This window comes from Homarus americanus, unplaced genomic scaffold (genome assembly GCF_018991925.1).
Source record: "Homarus americanus isolate GMGI-L3 unplaced genomic scaffold, GMGI_Hamer_2.0 scaffold25468, whole genome shotgun sequence".
NCBI classification, from domain to species: Eukaryota; Metazoa; Arthropoda; class Malacostraca; order Decapoda; family Nephropidae; genus Homarus; species Homarus americanus.
In genome coordinates, this window is record NW_024751336.1 from 238,603 (window position 1) to 257,500 (window position 18,898).

Below are 18,898 nucleotides of genomic sequence, written 5' to 3' on the forward strand. Positions count from 1 at the left end.
ACCAGCATCAATATCTAAAGTATTATATTGATATAGTTGATCACATTAGCTGACAGTAAGAATGATTCGAGAGTACTCCTTCATTTAGGATAATTAGTGTGAAACAACAACAACTACAGGGTATACAGTATACTGTATACTCATCCAGGATAACCTAATGATTAGCCCTAGTTTATTATACTCAGATGTAACCATCCTATTGCTGTCTGAGGGGGTTAGATTAGGTCATCTAAATTATAAAGTCTTACAAGCAGGGTTAAATATATCTTATCGTACGCTTGGCAATGAAGATGGAAAGGAAGGATTAATCAATTCTCATGTCGTGTGGGGCTGTGAGTGTGCTGACAAGTCCGTTTAGTCACTCAGTAGTGTGCTGGAAGGGAAGGAAGTCTGGTGTGTCATACGATCCGTCACCCTGGCTGTCTCAACGTCTCACGTCGTCGTCTCTGCCAAAATTATTCAGTTCTGCCACCGCAGTTGTTAAGAGCCACCATGAGACTGGAAATGTTGGTGACCACTCTCATCCTTAACTGGGGTGAGTTGTGTGATATACTTCGTATTATTTCATTTTACTTCTTGTGGTGGCTCTTCTTTTGTCCAACTTTTAGATAGGGCGTAATGAAAGTCTTATTAGCTCTCCTCATTTAGTTGATAATCTTTCTTCCCTTTCTCTTCGCCACAATGTTGCTTCACTCTCTCTCTTTTACAGGTACTTTAATTGGCAATGTCCTGTGTACCTCCGAGAAGGCAGTGGGCTGGTAACACTCGTCTTGCCCGCGGTGCCCACCGTTTCTCTGTGGATGTCTGTCGGCCACACTAGAATAACCCGTTATAGTACATCCTTCTTTCCTCACACAGTCAAATTGTGGAATGCTCTGCCTTCTTCTGTGTTTCCACATTCTTACAACCTGTCTCACTTTAAAAGCTGGTGTTCCGGCATCTTCGTTGGTGTAGATTAATATGGTCTTTTCCTTTCTATTTTTAATGTCCTTTTACTCTTATCCCCCCCATCACCGAGGCCCCGTTGTGGATCGATGACCTGTGCCCATAGTGGACTATTCCCAGTAAAAACAAAAAACAAAAAACATAATTTGCATCTGTCTGTCTGTCTGTCTCTGTCACATTTTCTGTCTCTCTCTGTCTCACCCTCTTTCTGTATGTCTGATTGTCTGTCTCTCTCTTTTTCTGTCTGTCTGTATCTGTCTCTAAGCAATAAAAATTCAGTTTAATTGTTACCAAGGAGTTCAACACACACACACACACACACACACACACACACCGGGTAGGTTTTATCACTATTGCCATTAATTTTAACCCTTTATTGTATACGGTGTCGCGCCTCTGTGCTGAATACAATCTCTCTCTCCTTTCATTCCCATCTTCTACTTTCTCTCTCCCCATTAGTCCTTTCCTTCTCTCCCTCCCTCTTCTTCCTCCTCCCCCATTCTTCCTTTTCCTCTCCCCACTTTTCATTTCTCCCCCTTCCCCCACTTCCTTCCTCTCTCTCCCACATTCTTTCCTTCCCCCACTCGTCCTCCCCAACGCAAGCACAAGTGGCACTAGAAACGGTTGGCAATTGTAGACCAACACGGGTGCCTTGACAACATTGACTGACTGCTTGCTTGACACCCACTGAGAACCAGAGAAAAACACAGTACACCCAGGGCCCACCTCAATGCCTGGCACACCACCTCAATACCTGGTCACACCACACTCACCTGCCTGGCCACACCACCTCAATACCTGGCCACAACCTGGCACACACCACCTCAATACCTGGTCACACCACGTCCACCACCTCAATACCTGGCCACACCACCTCAATACCTGGTCACACCACCTCAATACCTGGTCACACCACCTCAATACCTGGCCACACCACCTCAATACCTGGCCACACCACCTCAATACCTGGCCACACCACCTCAATACCTGGCCACACCACCTCACTCCCTGGCCACACCACCTCACTCCCTAGCCAACTTGTAAGTGATGTATGACGCAGCTACACATCTCAACTCTGTCTCTTGTCTCGAAATATTAATAACGATATTATCAACTTTGGTGGTACTGAAACACTATATTACACACTGACAGCCTTTAAGGTAAATTGGGTTGGGATATATTAAGTCTTCTGTATTTCTCTTACATTATAAGTATTGTAATAACAGTGTTACGATATTCTGGCACTTCTCAACACACAGGGATCATGGCAGCGGGAGCCAAGGTGCCCAACAAGGAAGCTGTTGCCTCCTGCACCTTCTCTGACCTGCCGGGGGCGGTCAAGCACCTGGTGAAGGAGGACCTGGCGGCCTGGACCTGTAATGGTTATCCCAACATGGTGTGGGACTCTGGTGAGGTCATCATCACGGCCTCCTGTAACTCTCAACATGAACTGGACAACAAATGTGGTAAGTTATCGCTGACACAGGTAACAGTGTTTGACTCTTCTCTTTACCGTTGACATAAAAATCATATTAACACTGTTGTATTTTCTCCCAATTTATGTCAATATATTTCCCATCATTCCTGTGTCACTACATTGTTAGGGCTGAGGTGCTAGAATTATCATGAGTACAGTTTTGGCATTGTTTTGGGTTTTCCCAAACTCATGTCAGTTAGAAGAGTTACCCCCTTAGATATGAAGATTTATTTTCTTTGACAGGATGATCCATTTTCTGTATGTTACATTTTCTCTTGTGTTTAAGGGAAACTTAAATTATTCTACCACATTCATCCAGCTACAATAATTATTAGTATCTTTTATCAAATTATTGTTTTCGTTTGTTACTTTCTGACTCAAATCTCATCTGGGTTTTACGAGATAATTGTTGTACGTGGAAGATGTTGAGACTAGATTGACACTTAACACTTATTCACGTACTTAACTCTTCAAGAATTAATCAATCGCTCGACCAACAAGTAAAGAAGAACGTTGAGAAGGCTAGACATAAGTGAATATGTCTCTAAGTAAGTAAATATGAGATAATTCGACACTAACATGAGCGTAATTCAGTTCTCGCCAGGCCGGAGCAGAAGATAGGCCAATGTCCACCGATAAACAGCCGACCCACCAATGCTACCCTCAAGTACCAGTTTCAACACAAACTAGACCTAGGACACGAGCAGGAACAGGTATACGGAGAGTACTATGAGTGCCTGGGTGACCTCAAGTGGAAGTCTAATTTTGGGTTCAGAGGCCGCCTGACTCAGTGCTACGCCGGCAAATGGACTCCAGTGTATGACGTCTGTGAGGAGGGTAAGGTTGCCAGAGGTTGCCTGTGAGATTAATTATATCCCTGAAGTTATCGTTTTTTAAAGTAATTATACAATTATTTATGATGCTATAACTGTTAACTCTCTCTCACACACACAAAACATCTCCTTCCCTCCCTGTTTCCTTTCACACACTCCTTTCCTCTCTTTCTCCACACTTTAACTCCCTCCTTCTCCATTCCCCCTCCCTCTATTCAATCCCTCCACGCACTTTCTTCTTTTTTCCACTCACTCACTCACCCACCCCTTCCCTCCACAGAATGTAAACTACCCTCCACCTGCTCACAGCTGAGGGAGATGGGATTCAACATCTCTGGGCATTACTACCTGGTGCCACCTGAAGATGAGTCCGGTACTGCACAGATGGTGAGTACAGCTGGTGTAATAATAATAATTAACGGTTTATTGAAAAAATTCTGCAGCCCGAAGGCTGAAAATATACATTGGACATAAATGACTTATTACATACATTGGTGGTTTAACAAAAGCCTTCATTAGAGAAAGGTAAAGGAACATACAGTGAACATACAGATTAATGTAGGTGTTGAACAGCAAACATGTAGTGTAGTAACTCCCTCGCAGATGGTGTTAGGAGGAACTCACGTGGTGTAGTAGTTCCCTCAGATGGTGTTATGAGGGACCTGGCGTGGTGTAGTAACCACCTCACAGATGGTGTTATGAGGGGCCTCACGTGGTGTAGTAATTCCCTCACAGATGGTGTTATGAGGGACCTGGCGTGGTGTAGTAATTCCCTCGCAGATGGTGTTATGAGGGGCCTCACGTGGTGTAGCACTCTCAGATGGTGTTATGAGGCCTCACGTGGTGTAGTAACCCCCACAGATGGTGTTATGAGGGGCCCCACGTGGTGTAGTAATTCCCCACAGATGGTGTTATGAGGGGCCTGACGTGGTGTAGTAATTCCCTCACAGATGGTGTTATGAGGGACCTCACGTGGTGTAGTAATTCCCTCACAGATGGTGTGATGAGGGACATGTGGTGTAGTAATTCCCTCACAGATGGTGTTATGAGGGACTTGACGTGGTGTAGTAATTCCCTCACATATGGTGTTATGAGGGACATGTGGTGTGGTAATTCCCTCACAGATGGTGTTATATGAGTGAGGTTTGGTCTTAGGCCTTCCTATCGTAGACGGATTAACACATCACTGGTTGTTGTTGGGTCTCACCGGCCGTTATCACTGGGTACCCGGGACCTCACTGTGTGAAGGTTAACTTGGGTACGACTGTTACTGTTGAGTTGTTCTCACTGACTTAAGCACTGTTCACCACTGTTCACGTCTGTTTAACACTGGTTCCGTTCCTTTCCTAAATGAAATTGTAACTTCTGGCGAGAACTTGTTGATATTCCGGTGGGGAGGAGGGTTCAGGGGAGGGGGTTGGTATGGGCCAACTTAACAGTTGACCTGGCTGCTCCGAGAGGAGCGCCAGGTACGTCTTGACCCTTCGGTGATCAAGGATGTGAGTGATACAGGTGGTGAGTAAAGCTGGTGTAGTGATACAGGTGGTGAGTACAGCTGGTTAATACAGATAATGAGTACAGATGTGAATAAAAATATTAGACACACACGCACACACACACACATACACACAGGTTCCTACTACCACCTGAGATCCCTAGCCCGAGAATTGCTGTTCGACACCACAACAGCATCCAGCCCATATGTGCACTAACTGATCGCTATAAGAACAGCCCAGTCCCAACCATTGTAAAAATTATCAATAACTTATAATAAACCAGTGTATTCACTCCCAGTAAATACTACTTCTTGCACTGTCACTATGTTGAAATGCACTGTAGTTTGAGCTTTTCCCCATCTAGTTATTATATATCTTATTTGTATCACTTATGTTACTTTGTATATTATTTGTAATTCGTAACCCATTCCCCAAATATGTAACTGTATATTTTCAGCCTTCTGGCTGCCAAGCTCTTTCAATAAAGCGTTAATTATTACATATTATTAGGTACAGCTCATGAGTATATTTGACTGTGATGGAGTGCATGATTATCTGGCCCTAATTAATGGGGGGTGGAAGGAGGGAGGTAGGTGTTGAAATCTTACCCTCCCTCTTCACCCTCCTCTACCACCACTCCCACACAACCACTACTGCCACTACTCCTATGACCGCCACCCCAACAACCACAACCCCTACCTCTACCCCACCCCACACCACCCCACAACCACCACTACTACTACACCCTACAACTACCACCCCACAACCACAACCTCCCTGACGGCTCACTTAACGCTGTCTGTGAGAGGGCTGGAAACTCGGTCATACAAGACAATGGGGAAAGGAGTTAGAATTAATAACTGGGTCTCCACTCTACAAACTGACCCCTTTACCGTACACACAGCCTTGACACTTGTTGAAGACACTACTACTGACAGTCTTATCCTCACTATCCTCACTATCCTCACTATCCTCACTATTCTCACTATCCTCACTATCCTCACTATTCTCACTATCCTCACTATTTGGTCTTGATACCTTAAACTATGTTGCTCTAGTGATGACATATATCTTGCTTCAGGTGTGGTGTGACTTGGACGGCCCAGAGGAACAACCTGAAGAAGCACAGTACCTGAAGAAGGCCCCACAAAATCTGCACCTGAAGGAACCACCAAAGGAAGAAGAGAAGGAAGAGAAGAGGGAGGAAGAGAAGCCACAGCACAGGCAGAAGCTAGAGAAGAGGAAGCAGAGGAAGCAAGAACAACTGAAAAAGATGGAGAAACTGAAGGAGGAAGAGGAGAAGAAGAAGATGCTAGGGCAGGAGAAGTACCACCACCTACAGCAGGAACAGCACCACCAGGAGCAGGAACAGAACAACCAGGGGCAAGAACAGCACCACCAGGGGCAGGAACAGCACCACCAGGGGCAGGAACAGCACCATCAGGGGCAGGAACAGCACCACCAGGGGCAGAAACAGCACTACCAGGGGCAGGAACAGCACCACCAGAGGAAGGAACAGCACCACCAGGGCAGGAACAGCACCACCAGGGGCAGGAACAGCACCACCAGAGGAAGAACAGCACTACCAGGGCAGGAACAGCACCACCAGGGGAAGGAACAGCACCACCAGGGGCAGGAACAGCACCAGCAGGGCAGGGAACAGCACCACAGGGCAGGGAACAGCACTACCAGGGCAGGAACAGCACCACCAGAGGAAGGAACAGCACCACACAGGGGCAGGAACAGGGCAGGAACAGCACCACCAGGGGGAACAGCACCACAGGGCAGGAACAGGGCAGGAACAGCACCACCCAGGGGCAGGAACAGCACACCAGGGGCAGGAACAGCACCACCAGGGGAACAGACACTAGGGGCAGGAACAGCACACCAGAGGAAGGAACAGCACCACCAGGGGCAGTAACAGCACCACCAGAGGAAGGAACAGCACCACCAGGGGCAGGAACAGCACCACCAGAGGAAGGAACAGCACCACCACAGGAACAGGGGCAGGAACAGCAACACAACCACAGGGGCAGGAACAGCACCACCAGGAACAGCAGGGGCACCACAGGGGCAGGAACAGCACCACTCAGGGGCAGGAACAGCACCACCAGGGGCAGGAACAGCACCACCAGGGGCAGGAACAGCACCACAGGGACAGGAACAGCACCACCAGAGGAAGGAACAGCACCACCAAGGGCAGGAACAGCACCACCAGGGGCAGGAACAGCACCACCAGGGGCAGGAACAGCACCACCAGGGGCAGGAACAGCACCACCAGGGGCAGGAACAGCACCACCAGGGGCAGGAACAGCACCAGCAGGTAAAGGAACAGCATCAACAGGTAAAGGAACAGCATCAACAGGTAAAGGAACAGAACCAGCAGGTAAAGAAACAGAACCAGCAGGTAAAGGAACAGAACCAGGAGGTAAAGGAACAGCATCAACAGGTAAAGGAACAGCATCAACAGGTAAAGGAACGGTACCAGCAGGTAAAGGAACAGAACCAGCAGGTAAAGGAACAGAACCAGCAGGTAAAGGAACAGCAGCGGAGCACAGCAGAGTGGGGGCCACTGCTCACACACATCAGCCCTTTACAGAAGCCTCACACAGCAACGTACTAGTGTCTGCCTCTCTGACACTATCCCAGCTGGCCACTACTATCCCAGCTGGCCACTACTATCCCAGCTGGCCACTACTATCCTAGCTGGCCACTACTATCCCAGCTGGCCACTACTATCCCAGCTGGCCACTACTATCCCAGCTAGCCACTACTATCCCAGCTAGCCACTACTATCCCAGCTGGCCACTACTATCCCAGCTGGCCACCACTACAGGCCCATCAAACAATAAGGAGAGCTACCTATGATTTACTACAAGATTTCTTCAATAAAAAGCATTTATTTGTGTTCTTGACTTAAAGCGGATTCAGATTTTGGAAAACGAAACTCTTTTGCCGGATTTTGCATGTTGAGAGAGATCATACCGACATATATTAGCATACAATATGGCACAGTATATCCTCACTTAACCAATATAGCCAAACCTTTAATTATATGAACACTAGATGTGATATTACTCTAACTTAATATAACCTATGAATATATTCTTAAGAGTATTATTCCACCTTAACTATAAATATTCAACTATATACATATACAGTATACCAGTATATATAGTTATTTTATGTGTATTTATATGTATATTTGATGTGTATATATATTTCCAGTGTGTGTAGATGGTGTATTTGAAGTAACATTGTATTCTTGAAGTAATTTTAGATATATTTTGAGAGTAAAAGACGTATATATTTTTTTGAGATGAAAGTTTAGAAAATATATGGACAAATATATTCAATCACAAACTTTTAACTTAATTTATCGTAGTTTGTTCTTTCTCCTTCTTCTGTCTCCTGTTTCCCTCTTTCATATTCTTCTTGTTGCTTTTTCTCTTCTATTAATCGTTATAATTCTTGCCGACTGCCCTTCTCTACCATCATCATTGCCCCTTGCTCCTCCCTACCACCATCATTGCCCCTTGCTCCTCCCTACCACCATCCTTGCCCCTTGCTCCTCCCTACCACCATCATTGCCCCTTGCTCCTCCCTACCATCATCCTTGCCCCTTGCCCCTCCCTACCAACATCATTGCCCCTTGCCCCTCCCTTACATCTGACGTGCGTACCTGTGTAAGGAGGCTTCTACCATAGGCTGAGGTTATATAAAGAAGAGAGGCTGGCAGTACGAGCTCAGTATGACTCCAGATATGGTGAGGATGTGTCGCGTCGGCTCTCTCTCTCTTCTGGTTAGTGCTCAGTGTCTTAACTCACAGTGACGATGTGTTTACAGTTTTCCAATGGCGACGTGGATCTAGTTTTCTTTGATGCTAGTTACAATTTGCGTTTCCTAATTTCCTTAATACGAGCTGTAACGTAAAAATTATTAGTTTTTTTTTTAACTTTTCTCATTAATTCTTTTACTGTGGACATTCATTTGACAGTGACTTTATTCACGTAGATGATAGTGATAGTGTTTGGTTAGTTATCAGGTGAGGAAGCAACAGTGACAAGTTGCAGTGACGCTACAGAGGCCACTCGGGCAGTGAAGTGCGGATTTTCTGCTATCTTTTCGGGTAGCAATGAATTCTGCAGTGATTGAAAGTCAAGCAGTGATAATTAAGACTCACAGTTACAGTGACGAGATTCAGTGAAGACTATAGACTGTAAGAGCTACTGTATTTGGGCTGAGAGATTCATTCATAAATGCTAACTATTTCTTTATCTATTTCCATCTATTTTTGTATCTATCTACGTCTATTTATATCTATTTCGGTCTATTTCTGTATCTATCCGTCTATTTCTCTATCCATTCCCGTCTAGCCAATGGAGGAACACAATTTACTTTCGCATCTTTAATATTTTCGGTCAGCAAAAGTTTCCAATTGGCACTAAAACTATCAACACCACTTAGTAATAGCAGTCTTCACTTTCCTGCGGTTAGTTGCGGTCTAGGGGGGGATACTCTGCGGCTTTACTTACGAACTACAGTAATTTGCGGTTATGTTCCATTGTTACCAAGTCTTAGTGTGGGGCGACTGGGAAAGAGAGGTCGCTGGAGTGATGTTATAGTGGCGTGGAACTGATGGTAATGATCTGGTAATACTGTGTGTTTAAGTCATCTTGAAAAACCTGGTTCCTGTCTTGTTGTCATATAAAGATACAATAGGTATGGTCTGTCTCTCTCTCTCTCTCTCTCTCTCTCTCTCTCTCTCTCTCTCTCTCTCTCTCAATCATCTCTTGCGTATTCATAGAGCTGCCTGACGCAACCTTCTCAAAGTCATACAGTTTTTTTCCACAGTGTTTTGTGACCTCTTAAAGAAAACGTCAGATGCTATGAAGGTTAGGTTAGGTTTAGGTTAGGTTAGGTTAGGTTTAGGTTAGGTTAGGTTAGGTTAGAGCAGAGGAGGAAGGAGGAGTAGCGAGAGGGAGGGGGTGAAGGAGGAGGGAAGGAGGAGGAGGGGAGTAAGGAGGAGACGGAGGAGTAGGGGAGGGAGGAGGAATAGCAAGAGGAGGAGGAGGGAAAGAGAAGAGGAGGAGGGAAGTAGGAAGGGAGAAAGGAGGAAGAGGAAGAGGAGGAATAGATGGTTGACCTAATGGAGGAGGACAATTAGGTGTGTGTACTGTTGGAGGTGAAAGTTGGAAGAGAATGAAGGCAGAATATAGAGGAAGAAGGGGGAAGAGGAAGGAGGAAGAAGACTAAGGAAGAGGAGAATAAATAAACAGGAAGAAGGGGAGGAGTAGAACAGCAGGTGGTAGACAGGAGGGAGGTAGGAAGTCATTACTTATATCTACTAAGTGTAAAGAGTGAAAGTTGCACTCTACTGTCTCAGGTATTATTTACTCTCTGGCAGGAACTCTTATGAACCTCTTCCTCTTCTTCCCTCCTCTTCCCCCCTCCTCCCAATCAATCACCATTACTCAATCACGTCTGTTAGCAAATATTCAACTTTCTCACATTACCTGTTCCCCTTCTACCTGGCCCCGTTCGTCAATCACATCCGACTTACACAAAACATAAACAATGGATTCGGTATATAAGCGTTCGAAGGGAAAGTCGATTTACGCATTATAACCTTCAAACGCCTTTAATCGATTTGTGCTTTAGTTAATCGAGCATCACTATGGTCTTTCAAGGGTTAATTATGTCTGCCACCTACCTGCCAAACTTCTAGGCAATCCGTCCACTGCTTTACGAGTTATGATGTGTTTTTGTGAAAGATTGACCGCTGATGAAGAATTGGGTGATTCTCTACGTCATGTGAAGTTTGTTGGAGAGAGAGAGAGAGAGAGAGAGAGAGAGAGAGAGAGAGAGAGAGAGAGAGAGAGAGAGAGAGAGAGAGAGAGAGAGAGAGAGTACTAGTCTCTTTATGGCAGGTAACAGATGTACAGGAGAACGTAAACATATAAACATAACTTCCTCTTAGGCAGGAGAGAGAACTTTCGTCACTAATCATCGTCCCCCTGAATACTTTCCTTATCTCTACTTTCATATTTCTCCATTTCCTTCTTTCTCTATCTACCTTATTTTTTTATTATTCGTTGTTATTCCTTTTATCCATATTTTGATTTTTTTTCGTCAGTTGATTTATTTTCACCTATGTATTCATTTGTTTGTTTAGTTATCTTCTTATTACTCCTATATCCAACCAGAATTGGGGTACTACAAACCTAACCTAACCTAACCTAACCTAATCTAACTTAACCAAACCTAACGTAATCTACCTAAACTTAAGCTAACCTAACCAGATTTAACCTAAACTAGCATCACACATCTTATATAAAATTCCTGGCCCTCGCTCTTGAGTCCAGGAATGAAAATGAACCACAAATATACAAAAAGAGGTAATATATTTAAACGACACCTGTATATTTATAAGTTAATGAGCAGACAACACCTGTAGTTTCCCGGTCACTTGGGCCTCCGCCGCCACAAGTTCTGATAAGCAGATAAGGTGATAACTTACTAACTCGTTTGCGCTGTTGTTGACATAAATATTGCGGTCATAACAAGCTGGGTCTCAACTATGTAAAGATTTAATACAGACAAACAAATACATCATTATATATTAAATAAAATTACATCTAGTAACAAGTGGTAAACGATTATAACAGGAAGACATTTTTAATATCAGTTTATGCAGTAAATATTGTTTAGTTTCGTAGTCGTGAGTGTTCCTCGGGCACTTTTACCACCAAACAGATGTTACCGAGGCTACGTCAGACCACTGAATGTAAACTTATGGGTGTAATTAAGTGGTTAGTAGAGTTAGCAGCATCTGATAAACAATGAGGGGGTGGGGGGTGTTTAATGTACAGTACTCCCTATTTTATACAGGCAACCAAGACAGTTTCACTCAGTAAGGCGAGGAAGATGGTTGGTAAAGAACAGTTGAAGTTATGGAACGTCTATCTACCCCTTGATATATTTCCAGCCAAATAGATGAGACACAGGAGACCAATTTCTCTTATGCTTATACTCGCTCCAAAGAGTTTTATACAATATGACACAACGGACGAAGTATTTTGACAACCCTACCGAGACAACAGGAGTCACAGTGTTCATTTTGGAATTTATCCGTCCCCTCCGCAAAGATCTGGAGCGAGTATCCTAACTTAAAATTTACTCTTTAGGTATGACATATCGACCTTTACTTCCTTAAATACGTAAATAACTCGATATTCATCACCTATGTACCAAATATTCGACCTGTGTATGAAAGTAAGATAATTACTCAACATTAAAAGCCTTTTCATACCAAATATTCGACCCTTTCAAAAATACAATACTAGTTCGACATTTTGCCGCTAAGAGAAACACACATACTCGACCTGTATATGAAAGAAGTGTGATAATTAATCGACCTTCTGATACATAATATTCGACTCCTAAACTAATCTCTTGGTCCTCAGGTGTGTGTGGCAGTGGTGGTTAGTGGTGAGGAATTATCGTCTTTGGGAGGCGATTCACACAACGACGAGACGACTGCCCACGGCAACGTCAGCAAGATAGATCGTGTGAGTCCTCCTCCACCACGACAACTGGGAAAAGACGAGCCTCGGAATGACTTATATACAGACAGTAAACGACAATAACTTGGAAGCGACGACGAAAGAGTGGAGATGAAACAGACGACAATAATGCAAACACAGCGACGACATTACAAACACGACAATAACAATAAAAAAGTAAATACAGAAAATGACAATAAACACAGACACGACGAAAACTTTAAAACAAAGAAAGAGAGAACGAAATAAATGTACTGGGAAGGTTATCTACTCCTTAAACACGACAGGGTAGAATAACGACTAGCACCAGAACGACTAGCCACCAGAACGACTACCCAACCAACAGCACAACTAGCCACCAGAACGACTACCCTACAAGCACGACCAACAGAACGACGACCACCTCACCAGCACGACCACAGGGAATAAAAAAAATGCAAATATATTAATAAATGAAAAATAGAGGAATAATAGACTAAATTAGTAATAGCAATAATAGCAATAAAATGATAATAGGAATAAATTATAATAAAAATGTAAAGAATAAATAGACAGGAATAGAAAGACAATAAATAGGAATAGAATAATATTAGACACCAATAGATCAGTAATAGACAGAAATAGACTAATTATAGGTACTAGTAGAATAATTGAAGATAGGAAGAGTATGATAGGTGATAAATAAAATAATAATAGCAAAAATAGAATAATACTTGAGTGTAATAGAATGATGATAGATTTGGAATATGGTGATATGAATATTAGGAAAGTTAATGTCACTCTCATCTACTCTGGGGTTAGGGGCTTTAATTAGTTGGTGAAGTAAGCTGGGGTGCTTAATCTTCACGTGATCCTTATTTCCTATCTTACCTATTTCTATTCTTGATAACAGATATCTACTTCAGGTATGTGTATCTAAATTCCCTTCATTATTTTACTGTCCTTATCAATGTATATATCCCACAGGCACGAGAGAGATAGTGCAGTTATGTCTATGTTATTCACTTTCACTCTGTACATTTATACATTTCCTTCAAGAGTATAATCTATAGTTGACGTCTCCAGGGTCCAGCGCGCTTCAACTTCTCCCATGAGGTGAAGCAGCCCATGTACGGTAACTTCTACGGCCATGCATCCCAACGTGACGGAGATCGTATCGACGGTAGCTACTACGTCCTCCTCCCCGACCGTCGCCTTATGACCGTAAACTACTATGCTGACACCTCCGGCTACCATCCTACGGTATCCTACAGTCCCATCCAGGCAACGGGGATGTTCCAGAACTTCCTCTTCGGCGCCGAGGCCAAGTCAGGATGGGGAATGAAGGTGTCTTCTGGGGCCGCCTCCTCCTCAACCCCGTCACCACTTCTTACAGCATTCGGTACACAGAGACCCGCCAACACTCTCTCTGGCGCCTCATCACTGGTTACTAGGACGGTCGTGCCAGCCAATAGCGTTACTCCAAGACCCCAAGGTGCAGCGGTGCCGACCAATCGCGTTACTCCAAGACCCCAAGGTGCAGCGGTGCCGACCAATCGCGTTACTCCAAGACCCCAAGGTGCAGCGGTGCCGACCAATCGCGTTACTCCAAGACCCCAAGGTGCAGCGGTGCCGACCAATCGCGTTACTCCAAGACCCCAAGGTGCAGCGGTGCCGACCAATCGCGTTACTCCAAGACCCACGACTGCGAGGACTAACACAGGCTATATATACACAGCTCCCACGACCAGACGACCTGTAGTCACGACAACACGTCCTCCAACAACAACAACTCGTCCTCGACCGACAACAACACGTCCTCGACCGACAACAACACGTCCTCGACCGACAACAACACGTCCTCGACCGACAACAACACGTCCTCCACAACAACAACTCGTCCTCGACCAACAACAACTCGTCCTCGACCGACAACAACACGTCCTCGACCGACAACAACACGTCCTCGACCGACAACAACACGCCCTCGACCAACAACAACACGTCCTCGACCAACAACAACACGTCCTCGACCAACAACAACACGTCCTCAAACAACAACTCGTCCTCGACCAACAACAACAACGTCCTCGACCAACAACAACACGTCCTCGACCGACAACAACTCGTCCTCGACCAACAACAACTCGTCCTCAAACAACAACTCGTCCTCGACCAACAACAACAACAACTCGTCCTCGACCAACAACAACAACAACACGTCCTCGACCAACAACAACTCGTCCTCAAACAACAACAACAACAACTCGTCCTCGACCAACAACAACAACTCGTCCTCGACCAACAACAACTCGTCCTCAAACAACAACAACTCCTCGACCGACAACTCTTCGTCCTCCTTCAGGTGGTTACTTACCGCCATCGCGAGGGTCCACAGCTGCCACGCCCACCAACACTCAGGCCTCCTCCCCACACCCGACCTTCTTCCCGAGCTTCTTCCCGTTACCCAGAGGCGCCATCCCTATCGCCTTCCCTGGCAGCGACGGACACAACGGAGGGAGTGGTTTTCTCCCTCCTCCAGTTATTGGCGTAAACACTTTCGGCAGGAGACTCAACAGTAACGCGTTCGGTAGGAGAATTAACACTAACGGTAAGACAGACAACAGTAACAACGGAAACAAGGCTACTACCAACAGAAGCACCGACGACTTTGGCAGAAAAATCAACAGTGGTAAATTTGGAGGTTCGGGATCAGGAACGAAGAACGAGATAAACACAGTAACTAATGATAAATCTAATAACGGGAACAACAATAATAACAACGGAAGAAACAACAACAACAAAGGCTATAATAGAAACAACGATAACGTCAACACAAACAGAGAAAACAGTAACACCGCCTCGAGAAACAACGGCAAAGCTATCAACGGAAATAACGACAATAACGGTAATAACGGTCAGCGGGGAGATAGGAAGAATTACGCTTCATCTCAGTCAATAGGAAATCAGGTCAACGGGGAAGACCTATCAGAAAAGGATGTCCTATTTAATAATGGCTTCTCCTTCTTTGAGTTTAAGAGACTAACCACGACACCCAGGCCTACAACCACGACGACGACAACTAGCAGCACGGGATCCACCGCTACCACAACACCTTCACCCTTCTTCAGACTCACTACGACTACGCGGGTCCCCATCAGTAGCACAACAGAACACGAGTACGACAGAGAGGCGGGTCCTGCTTATATCCCAGTACCTGGTCTTACGGCTCTTGTAGCGGACGCCCCAGTGCCGCCCCAGGGTCGTTCAGTAGAGGCAGCATCAACACGACCTTCCACACTGGGAACGACGACCCCTCGACGACCTGCCACTCCTACAGTTCCAATCACAACTCTAAGACCATCGTCAGTACCTATCATCACTACAGAGCTCTCACCGTTCTTCAAATTCTTCGGGAGAAAGATTTGATCGTGTCGTGTGAGTGAGACTAAACCAATGTTACCGTGTGTGTCTGCTGATGTCTGTACTAGTCCTGACAGAGCTGACTGTGCCATATCTAGGCCACGTTGTTGTACATTAATAGTTAATTAGAAAATAAACCAATAAATTACTTCCCGCCATCAACGAAAAGAAAACTTCCAAACAATGATCGACTTTTCATTGTACGTGGGTTTAAATCATTATATTCTGTGACTTTTGTATTTCTAGTTCATCTCTGTAATATATTTTTGTAAAGTTCTAAGATTTGTAAATAATAGAGTTTGACATATCTAAATACAGATTTTTATAGACTGTTTTAAAATCGTTCAATTCTCTCCTACGTTGATCACTGGGTTGAGTTTCCCGCCACAATCTGTTTTTCCTATAGAAATTAACTCACAATTCCTTTGGTCGTGGTGCACATACGTCAACAGGTCTCCCCCCCCCTCCCTCCACCCTCCCTCAGTCTGGTGATACAGTGGTATTAGGGCAGGAATAGTCACACACACACACACACACACACACACACACACACACACACACACACACACACACACCTCATACATCGACTCCTTGAGGGATTACCGCCAAAACGCTCCACTTTCTCCAGCTGAAGGGGAGGACCAGCTGTTGTGTACTGTACATACACCAGCTGTTCCCCTCAGCGGAGTGAACGGCGCGTGACGCAATTGTCAGCCAGTGTTTATTGTTGACTACGCCGCACGGGCTTGCTCTTCCTGATACCATTACTTCTTACTCATAAAAAATTACATTAACCTGTAGTGACTCGTTCCCGGCAAAACACTACGTTAAAGAGGTAAATTATAGCTCATAATGCTGATAGCTCCAATGTTTACTGAGGGACAACTAAAGAGAGAGAGAGAGAGAGAGAGAGAGAGAGATTATTTATATTTTACGGATGTTGTTATTGTTTTTGTTGTTTGTTTTGTATATTGTTATTATTGTTTGTTTTTGTTGTTGTTCTCTCGGATAGGGATCCTCAGATGCTCCGAGTACTTTGCCTTAGAGATAAGAGATAACAGTTAACTGGCTCACTTATAAGTCCCTTGATGTTTGTCTTTACAGAATCAATGAACACTGTAAACACAAACATCAAGGGACTTTATAAACACCAAGGGACTTTATAAACACAACACCAAGATAGATAGATAGATAGATAGATAGATAGATAGATAAATCACCCTACAGACAGAGCTTGTGTACAAACAATGGTAAACAGTAAGACGATTCACCAAGGATAATCAACAAAACCATCTGATGTTTATATCCAGTCTTTTAATTAGGGTAATCGCTTATATTACATCTACGTAAATAAACGTGATAATATGTGACTAAATATAATAAACATTGCACTACACACAACAACCTAAGGTAATATATAATAATTTTATAACATTTAATTTCGATTTTCAAAAGGCTTTCATTCAAATGCTAACTTTATCCTGTGTGGTAGAATTATGTTAAACAAGACCACTATAATAACTCTTGATTAACTTCCTGGTATTATGATTCTAAACACATTTATATGTTTCTTTTTGTCTCATGCATGGAGTTTAATGTGGGTTATATAAAGTAAAGTATAGCAGATCCTCGTCAATATTATTTAAGTTATGGGTTAAAATCTTCTTTATTAATGCTTTAAAAGAAAATAGAATGTTTTATGGGGTAACTATTGTAATATACCTCAATTTTACTCGTATTTTTTTTATAAGTGGCGTGGATTGTACGTTATGAACACCATGTACAGTACATAAGATGGACAGTGTATATTAATGATATATATTGTAATACATAATTAAACAAAATAAATGTACAATTGAAAGATATTCAATGAGATATGTAGTGATTTGTTTTAATAAGGTGGTTGGACGTCATTTTTTTTTTCATATTTACTTATTTTTCTTCTTAAATCTCTCCATAGTTAGTTCAGTCAATATACCTCCATAGTTGAGGTCTACAATGCAGTTGTTAGTTAGCCATGACAGTGGGATAAACAGCCTCGTCGGCAAATTATAGCCAAAGATATGTTATTCATTGTCAAAATTCATAAGTGTTTGCTATCACTAACAAATACATTTATACACAAGTCTTTCATACACAAAAATACTTTACTCTTGTATTTAACGACTTGAAAGGAAATATTACAATGGTTCTTCAAGATTGTCTGGGACATTTACTTGACGAACAGGTTATCTTGAAATCGTCGTCTTGCAAAATTTGTTTAGTGAAATAAACTCTCTCACGGCCTAAAATACAATGGCTGAATTTATTTATTTATTTATTTGTTTTAACTACAGCGGTATGAACAAATACTACTACTACTACTACTACTACTACTACTACTAATTGACAAGAGGAATAAAATGGTTGAATGTTAAGACCTTTGTGGATTAAGTTAAAACAAGATGAAGTAAGGCAGATAAAGTAGATACGATAGAAAATAAGATAGTAACATAGTAAGACAATAAGATAGTAAGAAAGATAGTGAGATAGTAAGAAAGATAGTAAGATAACAAGGGAGTAAGATAGTAAGTAAGATAGTGAGATAGTAAAATAGTAAGATAGTAAGTAAGATAGATAGATAGTAAGTAAGATAGTAAGTAAGATAGTAAGATAGCTAGTAAGTAAGATAGTAAGATAGATAGTAAGATAGATAGTAAGATAGGTAGTAAGTAAGATAGTAAGATGGTTCAGGTAAGAAAATTATGCGAGGCAACAATCAGAAAGTTTTGATCATGGCGGAACTTGGGAGAGACCCGCCCCTCTCCCCCTCGCATATTAAGTCTCTCTGTTTCATTCTTTACTTATACTTAAATCTCTACTTTACACACACACACACATACACACACACACACACACACACACACACTCAACAACACCTACATCTACCCAGCCAGCCACCCACACCCCTCTCACCCACCCATCTACCCACATCCACCTATCCACTCACTACACCATCCCCAGTTTTATGGCCGTCAAGGATTAGCGACTCTCCTATGAACGGCTTATCCGATCATCTACAAACTTTAAGACTACGAGTTTTTTTTAGGAGGACCTGCCCAGGGCCTTCTATTGAGAGAGAGAGAGAGAGAGAGAGATTATTATAGGGTCTGTGGCGTGAAAATGACTCCAGGGTAGTTA

At 43.5% G+C, this 18,898-nt stretch overlaps 2 protein-coding genes and 1 long non-coding RNA gene across 3 annotated transcripts; all 3 read left to right on the forward strand.

Annotated features, from left to right (window-relative positions):
* Positions 1-333: 333 nt before the first annotated feature.
* Positions 334-6,672, forward strand: LOC121854630 (histone-lysine N-methyltransferase 2D-like). Its single transcript, XM_042349311.1, has 5 exons — positions 334-535; positions 2,205-2,411; positions 3,017-3,259; positions 3,536-3,642; positions 5,833-6,672. Exons 1-5 carry the CDS (start codon positions 493-495, stop codon positions 6,670-6,672), a joined length of 1,440 nt encoding a protein of 479 aa, XP_042205245.1. The 5' UTR covers positions 334-492.
* Positions 6,673-6,841: 169 nt separating this feature from the next.
* On the forward strand, positions 6,842-7,857 carry LOC121854632. The gene is made up of 2 exons (XR_006086607.1): positions 6,842-7,116; positions 7,180-7,857. It is a non-coding gene; the product is annotated as an uncharacterized LOC121854632 (long non-coding RNA).
* A 645-nt stretch (positions 7,858-8,502) lies between these two features.
* Positions 8,503-15,724, forward strand: LOC121854631 (mucin-2-like). The gene is made up of 4 exons (XM_042349312.1): positions 8,503-8,553; positions 12,218-12,322; positions 13,382-14,462; positions 14,661-15,724. The coding sequence occupies exons 1-4, from the start codon at positions 8,503-8,505 to the stop codon at positions 15,722-15,724; spliced, it is 2,301 nt and encodes a 766-aa protein (XP_042205246.1).
* Positions 15,725-18,898: the final 3,174 nt, after the last annotated feature.